The sequence below is a fragment of the Vitis vinifera genome, chromosome 7 (assembly GCF_030704535.1).
Source record: "Vitis vinifera cultivar Pinot Noir 40024 chromosome 7, ASM3070453v1".
Classification (NCBI taxonomy): Eukaryota; Viridiplantae; Streptophyta; class Magnoliopsida; order Vitales; family Vitaceae; genus Vitis; species Vitis vinifera.
Genome location: NC_081811.1, coordinates 30,881,389 through 30,906,365, shown reverse-complemented (window position 1 = coordinate 30,906,365; position 24,977 = coordinate 30,881,389). Strand labels below are relative to the sequence as shown.

Sequence of the window (24,977 nt, the reverse complement as noted above, 5' to 3'; positions counted from 1 at the left end):
AAGGAAGAAACTAATAGGTGTGAAAAAAAAAAAGGAAAAAAAAGGGTAATATAAAATGAAAAATAAAATATAAAACCAATTTGGGAGAAGAAAAGATATTAGAATTGGAGAAAAGAACGGAAACCGAAGAGGGAGAAGAAAAGCTGAGGACCATATCAGGAGATCTCGTTGGAGCAATGGGGAGATGTCGAAGCTATCTACGCCAGAGTGAGCCGTTGCCACAATTCACCAACAGTGAATTAAGAATTAGGGTTTTTTTTTTTGTGTTTTCCACTTTGATTGCACTTTCCATAGGGTCTTTTGGTTAAAGACAAACCTTTTTTTATTTTTTTTGGTCTAGTCGCAGCAACAAAAACACGTCCGAGGCCTATGCCTCAAGCACTGATGTGTTGAAGGCGCACCGGAAGCACGCCCTAGATACACTTCAACTCTAGAGGCGTGTGCCTTTTAGGAGCCTAGCACTTTTGTGAACGCTTCAACGCCTTTTGGCAACGCTTCGCGTCAAGGCATGCCCTGAAGTGAGCCTCACCAACACATTTGAAAACACTGGTCTACACAAGTACTCTTTTTTTTCCCTTCCTTTTTTGTTATAATAGAAGAAGATTTCAATCAATACCATTTTATAAAAATGGTTTTAAACATCCAACAAGTAACCATTCTTGTACAGTAGTAATGCAAACAAAAATCTTTTGGAACAGAAAATAGTTTGATAAAGAAAAGCAACAGACAGACACAATAGCAACAATTTCCACAAATCAAATCCATCAAGTAACACATAACCACAAACTAGCAAGGAACAAAAAAGTAGAAAAGATAAGAAAGAATTACCTTCCATTGGGGGGTAGATTCGCCTGTAAGAATGGCTTCATTCACAATAGCACTTCCAGCTAATATAAGCATGTCAGCTGGTACAGTCTTATCCTCTCCATTCTGGCCAGAAGAGCGTCCAATGGAGACAACATCCCCTGGGAGAAGTTCTGTCCCAGAGAGCTTCACCCACCTAGAATTCACAACATTCAACAAATACCTTGAAAACAGCTTATATAAAAAATAAAAAATAAAAAGCAGTACAATTGGCATCAAGATAACGCACTTCCCACAGCGATGCACCATGATCGTCTGATTGTCCACTCTTACACGTCTGAGCTCAGTTAGAGTCTTTAGCCGACTTTTTGCCATTGTAGATTCAAACATAAATAGCATGAATAGGGTAAACAAACTGTAATACCAATATTCATCCAAACACCAGAGACCGACACAGAAGACCTATAAGTAGGGAGCAGATGAGACAGAGTGGGCAAAGAGTAAAGAACTGAATAAAAGACAAAAAAAAGGGAAAAAAATTAATGGTGTAACTTAGCAAGCAAAAGAGCTTTCAATGATTACAAACCTGAAAAACAAAAAATGGCTCCATACAGTTCTCTTTCATTAATTTCTGGAATGTGGGCTGTGGATATTCAAATCTGTATGACGAAGAAACATCCAATTTAAGAAGCCAAAATAACATAATAAGTAAAACCATGCTCAGAAAAATCAAGATCCACTAACCATGCATTATTAAACTAAATGAGAGATGAAATTAACAGCTCAGAAAGATAGACTTTTGATATACAACTAATCAGAATGCAAAATGATGGGAAATAACTAAAAAGTAAAAACAGGATGTTGAGACAAATAGTGACAACATTTGAGGTGTCCCCACATCAAAATTATGGATAGACATAAAAGTTAGAGCAGTACCCAGATATGAACCAGGGGGATGACCAAAATGTGCATCTTGCACAGTATAGTTTTCATAATTTCAACTCATGGAAACTCAACATGGGTTAGGGAAGATCAGAAACTGAATGGACTAAGCAATATATAAAATTTCACAACTTCAGTCATCCAAGATGTTGAAAAAAAAATTCTGCAATTACCTTTACCCCATTCCCCACCATACTCACATTATGTATGATATCCTCACCACATCACATGCTCTACTAGGCATTCTTAGTCAGCTTTCCCCTCAACAAACACAAAATCATTTTTCAAACAGACATGTAACAATGACATTAATGCTGCTGCAATGTTGGACACAAATAATTTAAAAATTACATAAACAATCATGGTAACAATCACAACCATGACCACACCTCCACACTGTTGCCACAGATCTACGCTACTACAGAGAAGATAAAACAATTAGATTGTGCCATCCAAGAATGAGTGAGAGGTGAAGCTACAAAAGGCCACTACCCACTACCTAGCCAACACAGGACCCACCAAGCAGTTTCCTGGGAGGGGTGAATCATATATATATATATATATATATAGACAGAGAGAGAACAAGCACACGTGCAAATCGGTGTGCGCGAGCGAGTGACCGAATGAGCAAGGGAGAGAGAGGGATGGTAGGAGAAACTTATAGCAGTCTCCCAACATAGAAAGATGCCAAGCACAGCAAAGTTTCTGTAAATAGGAAACAAGGGTTTATCCAAAAGCAGCCTCCCTCAGAAAAAAAGACAAAGAAACAGCAAATGTTCAAGCCTTTCCACATGCTAGGAAAGGAGATAATGAGCCAGCCTTTGTCAATGAGGAAAACTTTTTACATCATCTCATATCATCATTCAAAAATATAAAGAAGACTAAAAGCAAATAGTATTATAGCCTATAGTGTTTCAACAGATGGATGTGGAACAAGGGGGGAAAGCATAAGAAAGAAACTCACACATTCCGTCCCCACTTCTCAGTAGCAGCAACAACTTTAGCTTCTGAGCCGTGTCCAGTACTTTTGTGATAGTAGCCGAAGCTTTCCTTGGAAGGATAAGAAAGCTTGAAGAATGTCTCCTTCTCCTTTGAATAGATGAAGCATTGCTTTCTGAAATCGAAGTAAATCTCTTCTACATCTGAGGATGAAGAACCTACCAGCTGAACACATGAAACACTGAGTCAACAGCTGGAAAAAATAATTCTACAAGAGTAATAAATTGCACAATTTACCTCATTAAGGAAAAAAACTTTTAAAACAACATAATGGAAAGAATTAGATACCCCAAAAGTTATCATTACTTACCCTGCTTTTGAATTCTCAGTATGAATGTAAAAAATAAATAAATTTTAAAAATAAAGAAGAAATAATCTAAGAAAACTGCACACTGTATGCCCTTTGTACAAAAACAGGTTAGTATCAAGAATAACAAACTTAAAGAAAGATTTCCTAATTATTGATAAGAATACATGCTGGTCTATGATATTAATAGTTTAAAACGGCAATGTCAAAAATTCACAGGTCGATTGTTTTTTTTTTATAGGAAATGACAAAGGGATATATTGATAGAAAAAAGTACAAAAGAAGGATGAGGAATCCTCCCACCAAAGAAAACTAAACTACAAGAATACAAAAACAAGAAAATACACAGTAAAAACATACAAACTCTCTAGATTAGACCAACCCTTTGGAATTGCACACCACTATCCAATCAAGTTGTAACACATTAAGGGGAATCCCCTTAAAAACCTTGGAACAGAAAGCCCAAAGAGAAGCAAGGAAATGAATAGAATCCCAAAGATACTCTGAATTCCTTGGTTTATCCTCAAAAATTCTCGCATTTCTTTCCCGCCACACAACCCAAATTAAAGCGATGCTCGCAACTTGCCACAAAACTATCCCTCTCTTAAATAAACCAAAACCATTATAATTGATGGACAACATGTCAAAAATGCTCCTCGGGGGAACCCAATCCATCTTGGTTAACTGAAATAATCTATGCCACAACCCCATCGTCAAAGAGCAATGTAGGAAAAGATGATCTGCTGATTCTCCATACTTCATGCACAGTTTACAAATATCAGGACTAAGAGCTTTGTAGGGTTTTCTCAATTGTAGCAAGTCATTAGTATTTACTTCTTGTGTGCCACTAACCAGACAAAGGACTTGACTTTGAAAGGGACTTGAGAATTCTCAACGAACTTAGTAGGGAAAACTAGAGGAGAACCAGAAAATTGGGATAAGGTTAGAAAGAAAGATTTGACTGAAAAAAGCCCCAAAGAAGATAAAGACTAGGATCTCGCATCTGAAACCGAAGGTGATAGATGCAAACCATCAAGTGACCACATGAGGCCTTCTAAATCTTCTATCTCAGAATCGAAAAGGTTACGGCAGAAATTAAAGTTCCAAGAGAAAGGACGAATAGAACCGAGAATTGAAGAAATAGGAATATTTTTATCCGAGACTACTCTAAATAGTATTGGATATTGGGATCACAGGTCGATTGTTGTTACCACATTTTTATTTTTATTTTCGATAAGTAAACACATATATTAGCACAAGGCAAAGCGCCGCATAGCATACAGGAGGTATACGAGGCGACGAAGACCTCACAATGACAACCAAAAGAAACAAAAAAACCCACCAACCCTTAACTGGAGGCTATCCACTCCAGGAAACCTATAAGGGAACGAGGCTCTACACCATTATACAATTTTGCCCACCCCCACAAATTACAAACAAAAGAATTTTCTCCCTCTTTTTACCCACAAAAGAACCCTTCCAGCTGATAACCGCCTCCTTTACAGTTTCTGGAAAGACCCACTGGGCTCCAAACAGACTAAGAACAATCCCCCACAACACACTAGCCACTGTACAATGAATAAGGAGATGATTAACGTTTTCCTCATCATTACCACATAAGTAGCAACGATTAGGAAACTGTCAACCTCTCTTTTGGAGCCTATCAAGGGTAAGAACCCTCCCCCAAGTAGCTTCCCACGCAAAAAAACGCTAGCTTGGAAGGAACGTTCTCCACCCAAATGCCCTTTTTGGGAAACAAAGGGGTACTATGACTGATCAGCAACCCATACACTTTCTTAACGTCAAACTTCCCATTTTTTCCACCCTTCCATAATGCCAAGTCCTCCTCCAAGGTAATTCTTTGACTCCTTAGGATTTGAAGCAATTCATCTACCATGTTCAGCTCCCAATCATTGAATCCTCTAATAAACCTTAGGTTCCAACTTCCTTGGCCAAAATTCTGGTCCCATATATCCCCCACAGTGGCACTCCTTTGGGCAGCCACATTGAAGAGTTGAGGGAACCTCCGGGCCAACTCCACATCCCCACACCAAGGGTCCTTCCAAAACCTGATTTTGGTGCCTTTTCCTACCTTAAAATTCATATTGTCCCAGCACCAATCAGCTTCTTTCATAATCTCCTTCCAAACCCCAACACCAAACGCCCCATTTACCTTTTTAGTCCTCCACCCAAATTCCTCTTGCCCATATTTTGCCACAAGGACACGTTTCCACATCTCCTTCTTGGCACGAGCAAATCTCCACACCCATTTTCCAAGTAGGGCTTTGTTCAAAGGGACTAACTTCCTCAACCCTAGTCCCCCCTTCTCCTTACCCACACACACCCTCTCCCAATTGACTAGGTGAGCTTTTCTTTCCGTACTTCCCCCTCCCCACAAAAAGTCTCTTTGCAACTTTTCTAGTCTTCTTGCCACTACCCTAGGCATACGGAAGAGGGACAGCTGATATAATGGCATGCTAGCCAAAGTACTCTTTATGAGTGTGATTCTACACCCTTGGAGATGTATTGCCGCTTCCAGAGAGCTAATTTCCACCTCATCCTTTCTTCCACCCCATCCCACACGCAAACAGCTTTATTGGGCGCACCCAGAGGCAGCCGAGGCAGCCCCAGGTAAGTTGATGGCAGTTGACCTACCTTGCAACCCAACTCCACAGCCATCTCAAGGATCTCCTCCACCTCCCCGACCGGAATAATTTCACTTTTAGCCAAATTTATCCTCAGCCCTAAAGCGGCTTCAAACCAACATAAAATCCAGCTCAAAAATGTCATGTCATCTTTCTTAGCCTCACAGAAAACTATGGCATCATCCGCAAATAGAAGGTGGGAAATATTCACAGCCTGCCCCCTACCCCTCCGGATTCTGCACCCGGAGATGCAACCCCCTTCCACAGCCCTCCGAATGAGGGCACTCAGCACCTCCATTCCCATGATAAACAAGTATGAGGATAGAGGGTCGCCTTGCCGAAGCCCTTTAGAGCTAGAGAAGAACCCAGCTGGCTCCCCATTAATTAACACTAAGAATTTAGCAGTCGAGATGCAGCTCCATATCCACTCCCTCCATTCAACCCCAAATCCCATTTTTTGCATAACCCTCATCAAAAACTGCCAATTAACACTGTCGTACGCCTTTTCAATATCTAACTTGCAGATCAGGCCTTTCTCTCCTTTTTTTTCCATGAGTCAATCACCTCATTTGCGATTAGAGACGCATCCAAGATCTGCCTATCCATGACAAATGCGTTCTAATCTGAAGAAACCACTCTACCAATCACGTTTTTAATCCTATTAGCCAGCACCTTAGCCAAGAGTTTAGATAGCCCGCCCACGAGACTGATCGACCTGAAGTCCCCCAGCTCCTCCGCTCCTCCTTTTTTTGGGATAAGGACCAGAAACGTGATATTGAGGCTCTTGAGAAAAGCATTTTGCTCATGGAAATCCTTGAACATCTCCAGAACCTCCTCCTTCACAAACTCCCAGCAGAATTGCCAAAAGGCCCCCGTGAAGCCATCCGGCCCTGGAGCCTTATCCCCATTCATGTCCATTAGGGCCGAATGGACCTCCTCTTCCGTGAAGGGAAGCTCCAAGATGTCCGCCTCTTGTTGGCTAATCTGATTCAAATCTAACCCCCCTATATCTGCCTTCCACTCCGAGTCTTCTGTTAATAACCGTTGAAAAGCGTCTACTATTCCGGTCCTTACTTCTTGCTCCTCTAACAGCCAGACCCCATTGATTTTTATTCTTTCCATGGTCTGCCTTCTTCGGTGCGCGTTTGCCATTCGATGAAAGTACCCCGTATTTCTATCCCCTTCTCTTAGCCACAGCTCCCTTGAGAGCTGTCTCCAGTGTATCTCCTCCAGCTTAACCCATTTAGCATAATCTTCTTTTGCTTCTTTTTTCCTGGCAAACTCCTCCTCTATCAGACTCCTCTCACTTTCCACTTGGTCCCAAAAGTCCACTTGCTGCAAAGCAGCCAATTTATTACTCTCCAGGTTCCCAAACACCTCCCTGTTCCAAACTTTTAATTTCTGTTTAATCGCCTTCAATTTTGTAGCCAGCTTATAGCTAGCCCTTCCACTGACCGACATCCCCTACCACCAACTCCGCATAAGGTCTTTGAACCCTTCCACTTTCAGCCACATGTTCTCGAACCTGAAGGGTGATGGGCCTCTTCTTTTGCCACCCCCCTCGATTATAATTGGAAAATGATCCGATATAGGCCGATATAATCTCTTCTGAGTCACATTGCTGAACTGATCAAGCCAGCTGGGAGAAACCATAAATCTATCCAACCTGGCTCAGGCTTGATTTTGAAGCCCCCCACTCCACGTAAAAGAGCCACCTTGAAGGGGAAGGTCAATAAGCTCAAGGTCATCCATAACCTGAGCAAACCTCCTCATAGCTGATGTAATCCTCCCTTGCCTGCTTCTTTCCCCTTGAGAGAGAATCACATTAAAGTCTCCCCCTACACACCAGGGTTCTCCCCAAAGACCTCTTATTGCTCCAAATTCATCCCAAAGGCACTCCCTATCCTCTTTGGTGAAAGGGCCATAAACACCCGTGAACACCCAGACTACCCCATTTTCCACAGTTCTGAATTTACAGGAAATTGAGAATTGGCCCTCCTCCCACTCCAACAGTTCCAAGGACCTTTTGTCCCAACAAATCAGCACACCTCCAGCTGCTCCAATAGCTTCAAGAGTTCTCCAGTCTAAGAATCTCCCCACCCCTAAGCTTTTCACCACCCCATCCGTCATTAACTGTATTTTTGTCTCCTGGATACAGAATAAATCCACCTTCTGTTTTCTAACCACAGACTTAATAATCCTTCTTTTATTAACGTCATTTGCATCCCTCACATTCCAACTCAACATTTTAAGATTCATTAAACAAACAAAATTGGCCCCCTCTACTTTTTAGGTGACTGTTCTTCGTGTCATTCCCCTTATATTTGACTGAACATTCCAACCTTTTGAGCTCCCTCTCAAATTTTGATTTTTCCAATAACCCTTTGCTATGTATCCTTTCCCGTATTTTTCTAATTGTGGACAAGAAGTCCAATATCTCTTTCTCCAGGCCTTCTATTGAAAATCCTAGAAGCTTGCTAAACTTAGCCAAACTGCTTTCCTCCCATTTAGTCTCCTTCTCGCTCCTTAGAGCCTGGGACCCAGTCAGGACTGGAGTGCATTCCGGGTTTTGGACCTCTAAAGCATCACACTTGATCTCAATCAGGTCCCAGCAGCCCTCTTTACTCGCTGTAGCCCCCCTTGAGGCTGCGAGCTCCATCTTGCTTTCTTTCTGGAGGCTCGCCCTTATTTCCCCAGAGTGGTCGCAAAACTCTCTCTCCGGAGTCCGACCAAAAAAAGTAGAAGAAGAAGAAGAGGAATCCACAACCCTTAGGTTTGAAGTAGACCCATACCTTAAGGCTTCATCCACGATCGCCCTCTCTGCCACTAAGCACTGGGGAGTCGGTTGCTGCTTCCCACTAGCCTCCTTCTCACGACACTTAATGAATTCCATTTCCAGCTTAAGGCCTAGGTCGTCTTCAGTGTCTGTGCCAATGATTTGGACCTGCGAGTGGCCCAGACAACCCCCAACCATTATAGCAGGCCCATGAGACAAGAGCTCCAGCCCTTCGGAGGCCCGTCCCTCAGCCGGCCCACATTCTTTCCCAATTGCAGCCCATTCAACCCCCTTAGGAAGAGACAGGCCTTGCGTAGTTGGCCCAGAGTCCCGCTTTAGGCCCACGGGGCCAAAACCCGGTCTAGACGAACTCGACCCATCGCCCGCGAATCCAGAGCTCTGCTGGGTCACCCGCCCAACATGAACCCAATTTTCAAACTCGCCCCCACCCTCCCCTCCCACCTGCTCTCCCGTCACATCCTCTGACCGACGCTGTTCCTTGGGTCTAGCGCCCAGCTTTTCTCCCACACGCCATCTCGCGCGTGATTCACCACCACCCCTGACCTCCCCTCTCTGCCGCCCAAAGCCATCTCGGCCATCCCCCTGTTTTTTCCTTATTTCTGGTGAGATCTCCCACCACAAAGACACAACATATACCTCCCCCTCCACCCCGATCTCCATCGAACTCAGCAAGACCTCTTTAGTCAACTTTACCTGGATCCTTGCCCATTCCAAGTCCTCCTTCCTCTCTGTTAGAGGATCGACGTCTAAAAAACCGCCGCACGCTTCCCCCACTCTCCTCAGAATCGACGGCACCCACGAGCTATGCACATGGGACACATGCACAGCCACGCACACAATAGCCACATGCACAAGGCACACGCACGCACAACAACGGCACACATGCACAGGGTGCGTGCACAAGAACGGGAGGCTTTCTAGGAAAATTATGGATTTTTTGAATTATTAAATAAATCCATTAGTCCTCCTCAAGTCACCACAACCTAAAATGCTCCTTAAGGGGGAGTAGGTGACTCAAGGTGAGGCGTGGTGGCTTAGGCATGGCCACACCAAAGTGTAAGGCCTCTGACACGAGCAAGGCACATAGGGGATGAGCCTTGTTGGCACCTGCAGATGGGCTCCATGACATGTGGAGGTATGCAACCAGTGGCCACAATGGCACGGGGCGTGATGCAGACTCCCCTCCCAACTGTGGCAAAAAGGCGCAATGCCTTGTGGAAGGCGGCTTGAAGAGCCATGGGCACAATGCCATGGCATGTTGCTTGGATGTAGCATGGAGATGCAACAGCAACAAAGCCGACTCAAGACACGATGTAGGATGCAACACATGAGGGTGTAATGCCTCATGCATAGATGAGGAGTCATGGGCACAATGCCACAACTCATTGTTGCACCAAGAGAAGGAAGGAATGTGACACGGTGCCATAGAGGCAACATGAAGAAGTGTGGGCTTCAAACATGAGCAAGGGGTGGTAGTGACCCTTGCTAAAGTATGCAGGCCATGGGCAAGGAGCCAGGATGTGATGTAACCTATAGGCACAACAACATCGGGTGTGGGCATAGAGACAGATGGTTGCCTCGACTTGGATGAGACTCAGACATGCAAACCAAGAAGAGGGCTTGGCACGCACAAGAGCTACTCACATGGACACACACAGCAGCAAAATGATGAGTGCAAGAGCATGTAGCCTCGACATGGATGTGACTCGGATGTGTGGGCCAAAAGAGAGTTTAGAAGGCACATGAGCTATATATAGATTCATGTGGCAGCAACATGAAATAGTTGGTCAAAGTGAGATTGTGAGCCCTGCATGAGTAGAAGTCTCATTCCTATTGTGATTGTAATTGTAGTTTGAGTAGAACTCATAGTCTTAGTAAGAGTGGTTGGTGCCACAACTATCAAGAAGAGTCCTAGTAGAACTAGGATGAGGAGTCCTAGTCTAACAAGGAATGGGTGGCAGCCACTCTATAAAAGGGGGGATAGAAAAGCCTCCTTGACACACACAATCAGAGGGATCTAGAGAGGGAGATCTTGAGAGAGCATGAATTTTCCAGTGCTATTGTGGGAGTCTTGCTAATTCATGTCTTATATTCTTATTCAAAGAAGTAATAAAATACTAGTTGGGGTTGGTGCCCTGTAATTCTGTGTGTGCTTGTATGGGTTCCTTTGATCTAATCTCATGTCTAGGTATTGCACAGATGCGAAAATTATACGGGAGTTTTTGCGCCTATGACACCTTACCAAGAGCCAAAGTTGGCATCATGATTTAGCCACCAAAGCACCAAATCTAGAGCCAAAATGCATAGGTATCTGATGGTACATGATAGATGGCAACACATAACCACCATATTGCAATGGCAGCACTACTTCAATACATAAAATTTGTCTCATAAAGTAGCATGATAATAGAATTGTGGCACTGCCACCATCATAGAAACTGAACCTACACAACTGCACCATCCTAGCAGGTGACATGAACCATGAATTATCGCTGTCCTTTCAATGCTCTTATTTCAACCCAATAAAAAATATAAAAAAAGGTCTCTTTTCACCTGGATTCTTAGCATCTAGTACGCATTTTTTAAATTTCAAGCAATTCAAATCAGATTGCTTGAATTGTTGCTTGCTGATCTACATTTTGTGTACCTCACTAAACCTCAAACATTTTTCCAAAGATTGACAAGATTATTAAGAACACCCCGTTTTATCCATAGATTTCCCCCATATCTGATTTATTTCTAACATAAACTTCATGAGATCCATTTTTTGCAGCAGTTTACACAATAAAACCCATATAACAGAGCCCCAAGTAGAGACAAGAAGACCATGACAGCTAAATAATACTAAATACCAAACGTTAATTTCAAGTACCTTGTCAGGAAAGAAATACAGTATGAAATTACATTTTCCATATATCATGTGACAGCTCTTGAAAAGCGAAACTTGATTTTAGAATTTGAAATTAATGTTGGACTTACTAATTTACGAAAATGAAGTGGTACAATTTCCTTAGATCCAGAGAATTTTGCTGGAGTTATTTTGCAAGCATCAGCTTGTTGAATGCTATTAACCTGCAAACCAAAATTAGTATCTTTACATATTATAAGATTATTTACAACAATTAGGCAAGCAAAATACATCCAATCTATCACCAAAAAGACACATTCAAGGATGGACAGAGAGAGAGAGAGAAAGAGAGAGAGAATTCTAAAAGAAGCATCAGAACCCAGCAACTAGAGATCCAGAAAGGTTAAAAATTTAAAAAGCAGGGGGCAGTCAAAATAGCACATATTGTAATTCTTTTGTAGGTGCACCTAGTTGCTACACTGTTGGAACAATTTTTTGCATCAAGATTTTTAATCTATCAAAGTAGGTAAGTTCCAGCACTCTGTGCACATTTATCTTCAATTTTATATTATAAGTGAATTCTCAATTTTTCTCTCCTTCACCTTTTACTAGTCTCTCAAAGATAACTACCTCTAAAATTACTAAACTATATTACCTTAAAATATGTGTTATTGAAGCTCTACATCTTTTTGGAACTTACAATTTTGTGAATTCTCCAAATTCCCTAAAATTCTCTTTAAATTTCAAGAAATTTTATAATATTATACACACCATCGCATGATGTGAACTAAATCTTTTAATCAGAATTTTTTGTCAAGTCTTTAATTTGAAAACCACATGCATTTTATGAAAGATTTTAAAATGAGATGAGCAAGCTAACAAAGTGTGCACTAGGTTAATGGATCATTCTCTACATGGACCTAATATACTATTAAATTAGCTTTGGATTTAAATCTGTTAGTCATTATATCATTACTGTAACAGATACAACTAACTTTATGAAACCAATCAGTGACTTGCTTTCCTGTGATGGTTAAAGTAGTAATGGTTAAATGGTCCAACAAATGTTGTAAGGTCAATTACTAAAGAGAATATATCTGAAGACCTATAAACATCTGCATGATCAATCCCATCACTTGCTTTTACACCTTTATCATCTCAAAAATGATCAATCAGTTAAAAACCTGAACAACTAATAATATGAATCAAAAAGTTTAAAGTAGATGGCATTAGTGCTACATAGGAAAAACCTGTGTACAAAATACATCTCACCCAAAAGAAAATTTGATTCATGACTTCAGCATACTGCATACCTTACTATACTGAACAAAGCATCTAAATTCCACTGACCAAGCAGTGAAGAGCCAGACCAGAATATGAAGTACCACAAGTCCACCAAAAACTATGATGGCGTCGGATATGTCAATGCTGGGAACAACGGTTACTAGCCAAATGGTATAGAGGATGGCGAAAGGCCATACATCCAAGCGCCAAGGCCAGTGCCTCTTCCTCAACAAATCAACATCCTCCACTACTTTACCTCCAACATGGAACCTCAACATCTCCCTATCTGCCCACCAAGCTAAAAGGTGAAAAATTGAGTGCCAAAGTAATCCTTCTCCAAGCTCTCTTTTGCTGGTAGGAAAGAAGCAAACCACGAAACAGTTAGAACAGCGCCTAATTGCACAGTTGCATGAGAAAGTTTATAAAGTGATAACTACAATCAGGTCATGGAAGCAAAGGGCAAGTTTGAAAACTGTTTTTAAAAACATTTCTCTATTTTTTTTAGAACAAAAACAGTTTTCCAACTTCAAAAACAGGTCTGACTGAAAACAATTTTATTGGCATTTGTTCTAAAAACAAGATGATTTTTTAGAAAGAATTTGAGGCATTTAAGGAGATTTTCGTAAAGTATAGAAAATATGCAAAGAACTTTTGCATTGCACATAGGTGCACATGGCCTTCATAGATAATAGGCCAAGAGTCATATTTGAATTCTCAAACACAATTTTCTTCCTTTAAACAATTGAAAAAAATCATCTGTAAGAACTGTTCTCAAAATCTGATTTTTGAGAACTGTTTTTGAACATATTGTCAAACATGCCACCAAATATTTTGAAATCTAGACATTTATAAAGCAGCAACTACCATGCTAACCAAATAATTTGAAATTTCAAGCAACAACAACATTCAGTTGCAGCTTCAACCAATAACAACATTTAGGTGTATCAAACGCATAATTTGGAATTTCGACAGAACTGCCAACTTGGCAATGCTATGGAAAATGCTCTCATAATTGGAAAAGAACATATATTAAAAAAAAAAAAAAAAGCAAAATAGTTTTGAAAATAACACTGGGTTCCAGAAGAGTGCTGTTCATGTTTTTGTAATCACAAATAATCGAAATATGCAAATATTCGCTAATCACGAGGTTACCACATTCTTTGCGGTGGAATAAATTAATACCCACTTATTTATGCTATAAATCAATATAAATTTTAAATAGATGAATACAGAAAACCACTATACATAAATATTTCAATGCAAATAATCAAATATAATAACGATCACACGAAATAACTAAAATTATTGTAGTGAATATCCTGATCCAAATAAATACCCAAGAACACGCCGTTAAAAAGATAGGCAGAATGAGAAAAAAAAAATGGGAGAAAATTTTCAAATATTCCCGATGGAGAAAAATCCTAACCCAAAATCAATTCCCTTTACGGATCCGTATACTGGTTTTTGGCGATCCTCAAAACACTTAACTCCACATCAATTCTTCGTCCTTCACCACTGATTAGGGTTTTGTAAGTTGATCATGCAAAACCCTAGTGAATTTCAATAACTTCTACCCGAACATGGAAAAGTTAGTGTGAAAAAATGGGAATTTTGGGGAAACATTGAAAAGCATAGTGGTTTTTGCGAGATATTTTCAGATTTTGAAAGTACCTGTTATAGCGGCGATTGGTCCGAAGAGAGAGATCAGAGCGTTTCGCCCTAGGGAGACTGGAAGAGAGAAAAACAGAGCTTGGCCTCCGGACGGCTGGACCTCAATAACAATTAGGTTATGTTTGGTTCTTGAGAAATAGTAGGAAAGAAAACAGACGAAAAGTTAAAGAGGTAAAAAAGAAAAAGAAAAAAATCATTTGATGGAAAAGTTGTGTGAAAGAAAATCACTAATACGTTTGGTTCCGGAAGTTACCGAGGGATGAAAAAAATAACAAGAAACGTGACTTTATGATTCTTATTTGATATATATATATATATATATATATATATATATATATATATATGGTATATTTGCTGGCTGTTTTTTAAAAACAATTTTTTTTATTCTTCAAAACAAAAAAAAAAACTTGTTGTTTTCTATTTTCTATTCTTAATAACAGAAAATTGAATGTTTTAAAAAAATAATTATACAAATATATAGAAGAATTACAAATAAAGTATAAAAAATTGATTTTTAAAACATATCCAAAAATATTAAAAACAAGTTAAAAATATTTCAAATTTACAAATAAACATTTATTCTCAAATAACAATTTTAAAAAATTGTTCTCAAAAACTATTTTTTATCACTGTTTTTGAGTTACCAAACAAAGTATAATTTTTTTATCTTTATCACAAATCTTTTAAAAAAATTTCTCCTATTTTTGGTTTTTTTTTTTCCTTGCCTTTTTCCGCATCCAAATATAAAAAATATATATATTATATTTGTTTTAACTAAAAAAACCTTTAAAAAAATATTATTTTATATTTGGTTTATCATGAAAAATATAAGAAAATCATATTTAATTAAATTTGAAAAAAATATATGAATGATATTAAAAAAAAAAAAAAAACAAACAAACATATCGATTTTAATTAGATTGTTTACTAATGTATAATGTGAGAATTTGTATTATTATACAAACTTGTGGATGATCATATGTAATAATATTTATATCTTTGTAATTCCTTATAAAATGGGAGGGATCCCTAATTAAAATCAATTCAATTTCTCTCCGTTCATTGTATTCTTTCTTTCTTATTTTCATCTCTATACAAAATAATAGAAATATTTTTTTATTTTCAAATAAATAGAAAGACTTTTATCTCTTTTTTTTTACAAAAAGGTATGTCATGATTTTCTATTTTATTTATATATGTAATAAAATTACCCTTTGATTTTCTCATTCGCCTATTTTATTTGAATACATAAATATGTACAAGTATTACTTAGATAATATAATTTTTTTTTAGTAAAAAATCATAACTAGAAGTTATGAAAAAATATGTACAATCACTATAACTATAAGTTATGACGTAAATTACAAAACAATGGGGTAAATTCATAACTAGAAGTTAAGGGGTAAATTACAAAATTACAAATACATGGTCAAAAGTTATGTATATGATCTCTAATTATTTATTTTTAATTATACGATATAACTAGAAATTATACAAAAAAAAAATATTATCTAGCCAGAAGCTATAAAAATAAGTAGTTCATTGTGTGAAGTTATGTATAAATATACATAATGAAAGTTCATAGTCTGAAAGCTATGCACAATAGTATATGACCAAAAGTTATAAAAATAAATAGTTCATAACTTGAAACTATGTACAAATCTAAATAATGAAAGTTCATAGCCTAAAACCATATACAAATCTATATAATGAAAGTTCATAACTTGAAGCTATGCACAAAGTTACATAAAAATAGTTTATAGCCTAAAGTTATGTATTAATTTGTACATTTTTATTATGACAAAATAATCATAGCCCGAAGTTACGAAATATATTAGCTTTTAATTTCTTTTAATTATATTGTATAATCGAAAGTTATACAAAACAAAATTTTATACAAAAAAACTATACAATGAATATTTCATAACTTGAAGTTATGTATAAATTTATATATTTTTGTTACAATAAAATAGAATGTTTAGTAGAAACAATATAAAAAAAATGTTTTCATGGCCAAAAGCTATATAAGCCATACTTTATGTACTTAAGGTAGAAACTTGAAAATATTGATATGTTAATTTTGTATAGCCCGGAGCTATATAGAGATTGTCTAACTATGGTATAACTAAAAGTTATACAAATTAAACTGTCAATTAATAATTTTATGAAATTTTATAGTTGGAAGCTATATAAAAAATATTTTATAGTTCGGTGCTATGCAAAAATGTTCATTTTATCGTAATAAAATTATAGTTAAAAGTTCTAACAAATTTATTCTTTAGTTAATATTGCCTTGTTAGCTAGTTTCTTGAATTCATAGTAATTATTTTACTTTCTGATAATATGAAAAATATTGTTTATCATGATCAACCTATATAGAGATAGAAAATATATTCTTATAATTAGAAGTTATATAATAATTTATATTTGATGGCCTAAAGCTACATGAAAAAATAATTTGTATATTGTTATAGCCTAAAGCTATATCAATAATTAATTTGCATATTCTTATAACTTGAAGCTATATCAAAAACCTTTATATACTCTCGCAGACCAAAACCTGAAGCTATATGGAATTTTTTTGTATATACTTTATATCTTGAAAAAAAAAATATGTAAAATATTTTCATAGCCTGAAGTTTTATGAAATAAAATAGGTATTTCTTATAAATGAAAACTATAGAGATTATTATTTTATATGTTATTTTAGCTAAAAGCTATACTAAAAAAAATCAATATTATATAATTTCTCACAATAAGATCTATGTTGAATAATTAATTTTATAATCTTTCATGGCTAAAAGTCATATAGAAAATTTATGATATGAAGTCATATATGTAAAACAAAATATATGTTATCCATAAATAGAGATTATTATAAGTATTATGATATAAATATTGTTGTTTCACTGACTAACTACAAGAATTATATATATTTTTATAGTATGAAGTTATGAAATATGATTTTTTTTTTTAAGAATTCAATTATCAAAATCCTTAATTTTCTATGTTTTGGATTTGAATGTATCATTAGTATTCTTTCTATTAGATATGAAGGTTTAAATATCTAAATCTATAATTTTCATACTTCATATTTAAAATAGTCGTCATGTTTCATGAAAAAGACATTTTCAAAAAACTCATTGGAATTGTTCACTGAAGTGAATGTAACCCATTAGGAATACAATCATATAATAGGATATAATATAAATTCAGTACATAATAACTTCTTAATCCATGAAGGTCATTGTTTTCTTAATATGAAATTCATACCCTACCACTAGAAGTGGTGAAATGAAAAAAAAAAAGGTTAGGTTTGTAGAGTAAACCTACCATAGTTTAACAAAAAATAATTGTTGATGCATACTAGTCATACGATCAAACATTCCATTGATTTTTACCAAAATTAGAAGAAAAATATTGGTAAATAGAAGGTTAACATGTCTAACCTAGATTATTATAACTTTCTTTAGAAATTCTAATGATAAAATTTATTGATTGATTGGTGATGAAAAAAATGTTTATTCTCATGTGGGATCTTTATTTTCTTATGTTGTCTTTTTATCTAATATAGTACATATCATATTTGCCAATATATGTTTATGTTTTATTTACACATAATATTGATTGTTTAATAAGTATATTCTAAGATGTTTGTCTCATTAATTGTACAATATGTAATAATTGATGTTAGTACCATGTCAATTTATGGAAACTTGATTGAAAGCTCTTGAAGAGTTCATACTATGTCATTAGTTGATTGATGTCATTATTACATATATGAATTTATGAAAATCTTATTGAAAACTCTAGATAAGCTTATACTATGTCACCAGTGGCACATGAATACATATGAATGATACTTGACAATTATTTGTAGCTTCCTTTTGTATTCAATAAATATTTGTAGCTTAGGTCACACCATGAAAATGTTTAGACTCTCCTAGGTTTGACAATTATTTATATAAATTCCCTATTTTAATTATTTTTTATGTAGATAGATAGAAAATTCCTAAATTTTGTTTTAATTATCTTGTTGAGCATGGTTGAAATTAGTGATATTTGGGCCAAAATGGTATTCTCTCCATATATAAAGTTAAGTTTGGGCTCTTTGTGAAACTAATGTTCAAAATGACCATTTTTCTTCCACGTAGGCACTAAGTTCATTTTCTATTTTATTTTAGTTTACTTTCCCCTCTTTTTCCCCATCTCATTCTTACTCACTCTATCTTTTCTTTCTAAACCCTAGCCTTACCATTGGCATACTACGAGAGAAATATTTATGAAGGTGCAAAGTATCAAGCTTTAGATTGGTTTCAATCTTCATTTTGGCTTGCTTTATTATGTATTGTTTTCTCTGTAACCAAACAAAAAAACTTGGGTTTTTCCTTAAAATTATGACCAAACACGTTTTTTGGTTCACTTTTCCTTCATTTTAGATTTAGAATTCCATGGTCAGGTCTTCACCTCTAGATGAGGTGTGGACTACAATCTATAGGTTAGAGATGAAGAAAATAGAAATAATCTTGACCTATTACTGTTATCATCATCGTCTTTGAGAATTTCTAGGTTCTTTTTTATTGGATCCACAGTGTGTTAGGCTATTATCTCTCTCATTCTATTTCTCTCTACTTAAATGTGTATTCTTTGTAATGCTTATTATTTATAGTAAGTTTGTATGTTGGTGTTTATGGCAATGATAAGGAGATGTTAAATTTTAATATTTTTAGAGGATTTTGGTTCACATGTCTGCACATGTTTGTTGGTACATAATGCACTGGATCATCCAAAGCAACCAGTACATTGTCTATGTCCAATTCCTTCCAGACAATTTGGTCTTGGACTCACTTGACTAAATAATTTTTTTTCATAATTTGAGAAACTCAATTATTTAAAGTCATTGCTTCAACTAAGTGGTCCAACAGCTTCCTTACTCAATGTAGACATGTAGACAAAAAGCATTGTGTGGGAAGAAAAGAATACGTTATAAGACTGTCAGTGTGGGTGAGTGATTAAGTCTCTAATTCTCTATTTATCAGTATAATATAATAATGAAACGTTCTACCTTGGATCAATTTGATAACTAAACATGTCATAACTAATTTAAATTTGTACTAATTTTCCCTCAATTGGATGATTTTAACCATTTAATAACCTAGAAAAGGTTTCTTGCCAATCTGAAGAAATTCAAATAACAAAGGTCATTTTACATGCGTATGAAATATATTGGAAATATTTAATTATATTCAACATCACCAAGTTAATTTTAACAAAAATTTCATGGAGCTTTAAAAAAGATTTCATTTTAATTATTAAATAGCTATTTAGTAGGTCAAGTGACATTTCAATATAATGGTTGTTTATTTTTAATCATTTCTCATTATATAAAATTAAGTATTTTATTACTATTAAATTAATTAAGTTTTGTTCTTTTTTAATTCATTGCTTTTAATTAAATTTCTAAATACATTTACCTTTCCCAACCTTGGTATTTCTTTGCTTGGTTTTTTTTAAAGTGTTCTTCTTTTTCTTATTATGAAAAAAAATCAAAGAATCTTTCACTGTCATATGAGCACCTCTAGCATCCTTAAGAATTCCCTCAACCATCTAAAGTTCTCTCATCAGTTCAGACAAGCTCATTATTAACTTATTCATAGTCTAATTGAGTTTAAACTGCTTGAAGGAATCCAACAAGGGCTCTAGGATCATATCGACTTAGGTTTTCTCATTGTTCTTAGATCCAAGGATCTTCATCTCATTAAAAAGTGTAATCATATGAATCATATAATCTTTAATAGGAGTTTCTTATATCATCTTAGTGTTCATAATGAACCCTAGGGTAGCCCACTTAGCTAGGTTGCCCTTATCATCAAACATCTCCTACAGACTCAAGAAAAACTCATATGTAGTGATAATGCCAATCAGGATAAAGTCCTTAAAAGCATGATATGATATAATAGATTTGAAGTTCATTATTCATTTAATGATCTTCCATGTTCACTTTTATCTATCTTTATTTCATATATTATACTTTATGAGTATTTTAGTCTAACATCTCTTATAGTGCACATAGCTTGGGTGCATTAAGAGATACATGGAAGATTCAAGTCGTGGATTCCTTATAAGTAGATGATTTGTTCATAACCGGTTTATGAACTTAGACTATCCATTTGAGGCTATAGGGTACCACATTCTAAGTAGAGGGATAATTAGTTTTAACCATCAAGATGAGATTCTCATGGTAAATAAACTAGTGTGTATGGTTACACATTGGACAAAACCGAATGTAAGTCATGACATAAGACTATTGGGTAATCATGACTTCACCAAGCTACTACACTATATTGTCTCTTAACTTTAAGAGAATATTGAGTTTGTGCAGAAGTTAGCAGTGACTTTGAATACGAATGAGATCCTAAAGTGATTATATATTCCTTATGGATTAGGTTATTATTGATGGGAGATAATAACAATAAATATTCTCAATAGATAAGACACCATGATATCTCATGGACTTTGAGACATTGTGTCATCTTAGGTGATCCCAAGGACATGCGATCATGAAATCTATGGGCTTGTAGTAATTTTTTTTAGTGGAATTTGATATATACTCTTGGTAAGCTAGAGTATATCATTTAATCACATAATAAGAGGATCTACAACTCAAGGATGGTAGAACTAGTCTTGAAAGGCTTATAGTTTTCACCTTATTAGACTACAAACGGCCTATTTATGAGGAGATTACATAGTAGATAATAGATCACAAACTCAAGCACTTGCTGTCTCATTGTAGTATGCATAAGGTACTGGAGTGTAGTTGACTTTGTGTTGTACATGTTACGTCAACTGTAGAATTGAATTCTGAAGGAGCTAATACTATCTTATGGGTCTTAATGGTCTCATCTCGAGCTTGTATTGCTTTATGGTATGATTTATAATGGTTTGATGGGTTTTTAGTTTACTTGTGTGCATAAGGGCACTTTAATATTTATACAAGGTTGTATAGAGATAAGTAAACTATATATTTAGATAGGCTAATTGATTAATTTGAGTCATGTTGAGTTAATTAATCAATTAACAACTTTTTTTGGTTTAGATTAAGTGACCCAAGCCTATGGTGGACTCGAGTCATTTAAGCCCAATAAGAAGCCTATAAATACCCCTCTTAAGGTTAATGCTTAAGTCTTATCATTCTCTCCTTATAGTCTAGAGAGAGAACCCTAGCCTCCAACCCTGAGAACTTCACTATCCCAATGCCTAAACTCAAAGAGGAGTCATCGATTTGATGATTATGGGTTTACAAGATCTTCTTTAGATTCAAAGCTTTTTACACCAACAAGAATTGATCTAGGAACATTTGGATCACAAGTATGACAATTTTCTTTAGATCTTTAGTATGTCTTTGGTTTTTAAATACTAAGTTTTTCGTTATGCTTGGCTATAGAGAAACTTAGGATAGAGTTGTGTGCACCTTAATGATCTAAGGCTTGGGAATAGAACGATTTGAGGTTTCGCAACAATACCAATGTGTTGTTGTTGTTGTTGGGAACCCTGGATTTCTCCATTCCCTTACCTTGGATCATATAAGTGCATGCAAAAATACCCTAGGCCTTTACACCCTATGCAACAGAAGCAAAAATCATATTTTTACAATTCTAGGATCAAAAGGAAAGCCATTAGAGAACTTTACCTTTGATTTGGACATTCCCAAAACAATTCCGCTCAGTGAAAATGAAAAACAATGAAGCTGGAAGTCTCGTACACCTAAGATCTTTCGTCTGATGACTCGAACCATGATCTTGGCACTCCAAAGTATAGGCTTTGGAAATATAATCTCTTTGCTCTCACTATCTCTCTCTTTCTCTGGAGGTGAAAGACAGAGTCTCTTTTAAGGTTATGGAAATCTTAGCCCCTATAAGGGTATTTATAAGGTTCCCCTACCGACTTAAGTGACTTGAGCTCAGTAAGGCTTGGGTCACTTAATCTAGCCCAAAATGGGTCTTAATTGATTAATTAACCACACAAGGTCGTCTAGTTAATCAACTAACCGAATCTAGAGAACTTGTTCACTGTCCCTTATGCAACATTGTATAACTACCAAAACACCCTTATGCACAAGAATGAACTAATAGTCAATTCAACCGTCATAAATTGTGTTATCATAGTATATGAGCTTACAACGAGGACCATTGGGACCCATAGGACTGAAGTTGATTCAACATTTCACTAAAGAGAACCAACTACACTCCAGTATCCTATATAAATAATAACGAGACATTAAATGCTTGGGTTTGTGACCTACTATCCACTGTATGTAGACTCCCCATGAACTAATGTCCGTAATCTAGCAAGGTAGTACTATCACCTATCATAATTACCTCTCCAATCCTTGAGTATGAAATCCTACTTATTTTGCGATCAATTGATATACTCTAACTTTAAGGAGTATATGTCAAATTTCCACTAAATGAAATGTTATAGCCATAGTCTTCTAGATCACATGTCCTTTGGATCACCCAAAGAGACACATTGTCTCAATCTATGAGATATCATGGTGCTTCTATTGAGAATACTTATTACCAACAACTTCCATAATAGTGAACCAATCCATAGGGATATATGACCATTTTAGGGTCTCACACGTAGATCAAAGCCTCCTATTAACTTTGGCACAAACTCAAAATTCTCTCAAGATTGAGAGTTTATGCAGTATAGTAGTTTGGTGAATCACGACAATTGATAGCTTTATGTTATGATTCATTGTAGGTCCTGTCTAATGCGCATCACATGCACTAATACACTCACCATGGAAAAACCATTCCGACAGTCAAGACAAGTCATCCTTCCAATTAAGAGGTAGTGCACTATAATCTCAAATGAATAACTTAAATTTATAAACTAACTGTAAACAACTCATCACTTTATAAGGAACCTATGACTTGGATTTTCATTGTAATTCCTAATACACCCAAGTCATGTACAATGTAAATGATATGGGGCGTGTATGCTCAAACAACCAATTAATACAAATGAAATATTTAAGGGAAACCAATAAACATAAATAAATAAATTTATAAATGAATCTTAATTTGTTACATCATGTCATGTTTTTCAGGGCTTAATCCCAACAATTGCAACACATTATTAAGAGACCCAAGTATAATATAACAAGCCTTCGCTTATGTTCTTTGCCACTACGTGGAAAACTTATTGAGAATGGGTGGAGTAAAATCCTAAGTTACCCATTTCAGTTGTTCTACTATGAGAATTATGTCCAAGTTTCTTTTCCAATCAATATAATTAGGTTAAGTCAACTTATTATTAATAAGAATAAGAGTGATAGGGTTATAAGACATGATTCATATAACAAGTAAAACATTTCATGCATTGATAAAGTAAACTAAGCATTTAAGGCAAGATGGTAATAGAATTAACAAAAATATAGAGCTCTCAAATTACATATATTTATGCAAGGTATATTAGTATCATAAGAATCAAACCTACTTTAGACAGATCATGATTCTTATTACTATGGTAGAGACCCTCTTTAATTAATTAACACCTCTTAAACCTCAAAAGGTTGTCTAAGGTATTGATTAATATACTTCCATGTTCAACCCTTAGCACATGCAAGTGGGACCATTTTAAGTGATTCTACCATTTCATAAGGAGAATACAAACAACGGATAACGAGTAATGAGAAAACTGCATACAATAGATAGTAGGTCATAGACTCGAGCACTTAATCATGTCTTGTTGTTATTATATAGGGTACTATAGTATAGTTGACTCTTTATAGTGGGATGTTGAGTCAACTTTAGAATTGGATTTTGAAAAAGTTAATACTATCTTATGGGTCCTATTGGTCCCCATTTTAACTTATATACCTTGTTGACACAATTTATAAAGGTTGATTCAACTTTTGGTTCACTTATGTGTATAGGAGCATTTTAGTAATTTTGTAAGGTTACACATGGGTTAGCGAACGGTATATTTAGTTTGAACTAATTGATAACTTAGATAGCTTTATTTGGTTAATTAATCAATAATGATTCATTTTGAGATAAATTAAATAACTAAAGCCCATGATGGAGTTCAAGTCACTTGCACCCAATATGAACCCCTATAACTACCCCCTTAAGGGTTAGGAATTAAGGTCTTTCAACAACTTTCTCTACATTCCATAAAAGAGAGCCCTAATCTCCACCCTTTAAATTTCCACCGTTGAAGTGGCTAACATCGAGGGAGAGTCATTGGGTGAAAGATCGTGGGTTCATGAGATCTCCAACAACATCAAATTTGTTTTCCATAGTAAGGAAACGATTTGAGAACATCCAAATCATTGGTAAGCACTTAACTTGACTCTGGGATGGAAAATGGAGTAATCCGAAATTCCTTACAGTTCCTAACCCCTTCTACCAATTGTAAAGTGCTTAAAAACCGGTCTGGAACCTCCAACGACTTGGGTAACCCTAGTTAAAACTGTTTATAAAAAGTTTACAAAGATTTTAATTTAAGATTTTAATCAAAAACAAGAATTCATCCAAATCTTTGATAAAAATAATCGATTTAAGCTTAGGTAAGGATAATAATAAACTTTGAAGTGCATAAAAAATAGTTTAGACTTAAGTGTATGTACAAATACCATCTTATAATATATCTTAAGTCACTTCAAGTTTT

The 24,977-nt window shown here is 35.8% G+C and overlaps 1 protein-coding gene across 1 annotated transcript in view; it reads right to left on the bottom strand.

Annotated features, from left to right (window-relative positions):
- The window catches only part of LOC100257916 (probable manganese-transporting ATPase PDR2), a 37,266-nt gene extending 22,803 nt beyond the window's left edge, over nt 1-14,463 (bottom strand). The window contains exons 1-7 of the mRNA XM_010654730.3: nt 14,298-14,463; nt 12,656-12,977; nt 11,474-11,566; nt 2,711-2,910; nt 1,391-1,463; nt 1,094-1,266; nt 829-1,000 (exon numbers count right to left, since the gene is read on the bottom strand). Coding sequence (XP_010653032.1) covers nt 829-1,000; nt 1,094-1,266; nt 1,391-1,463; nt 2,711-2,910; nt 11,474-11,566; nt 12,656-12,904 — 960 coding nt within the window. The 5' untranslated portion in view covers nt 12,905-12,977; nt 14,298-14,463. The remainder of the gene's footprint in view (nt 1-828; nt 1,001-1,093; nt 1,267-1,390; nt 1,464-2,710; nt 2,911-11,473; nt 11,567-12,655; nt 12,978-14,297) is intronic.
- Between the last annotated feature and the right edge of the window lie 10,514 nt (nt 14,464-24,977).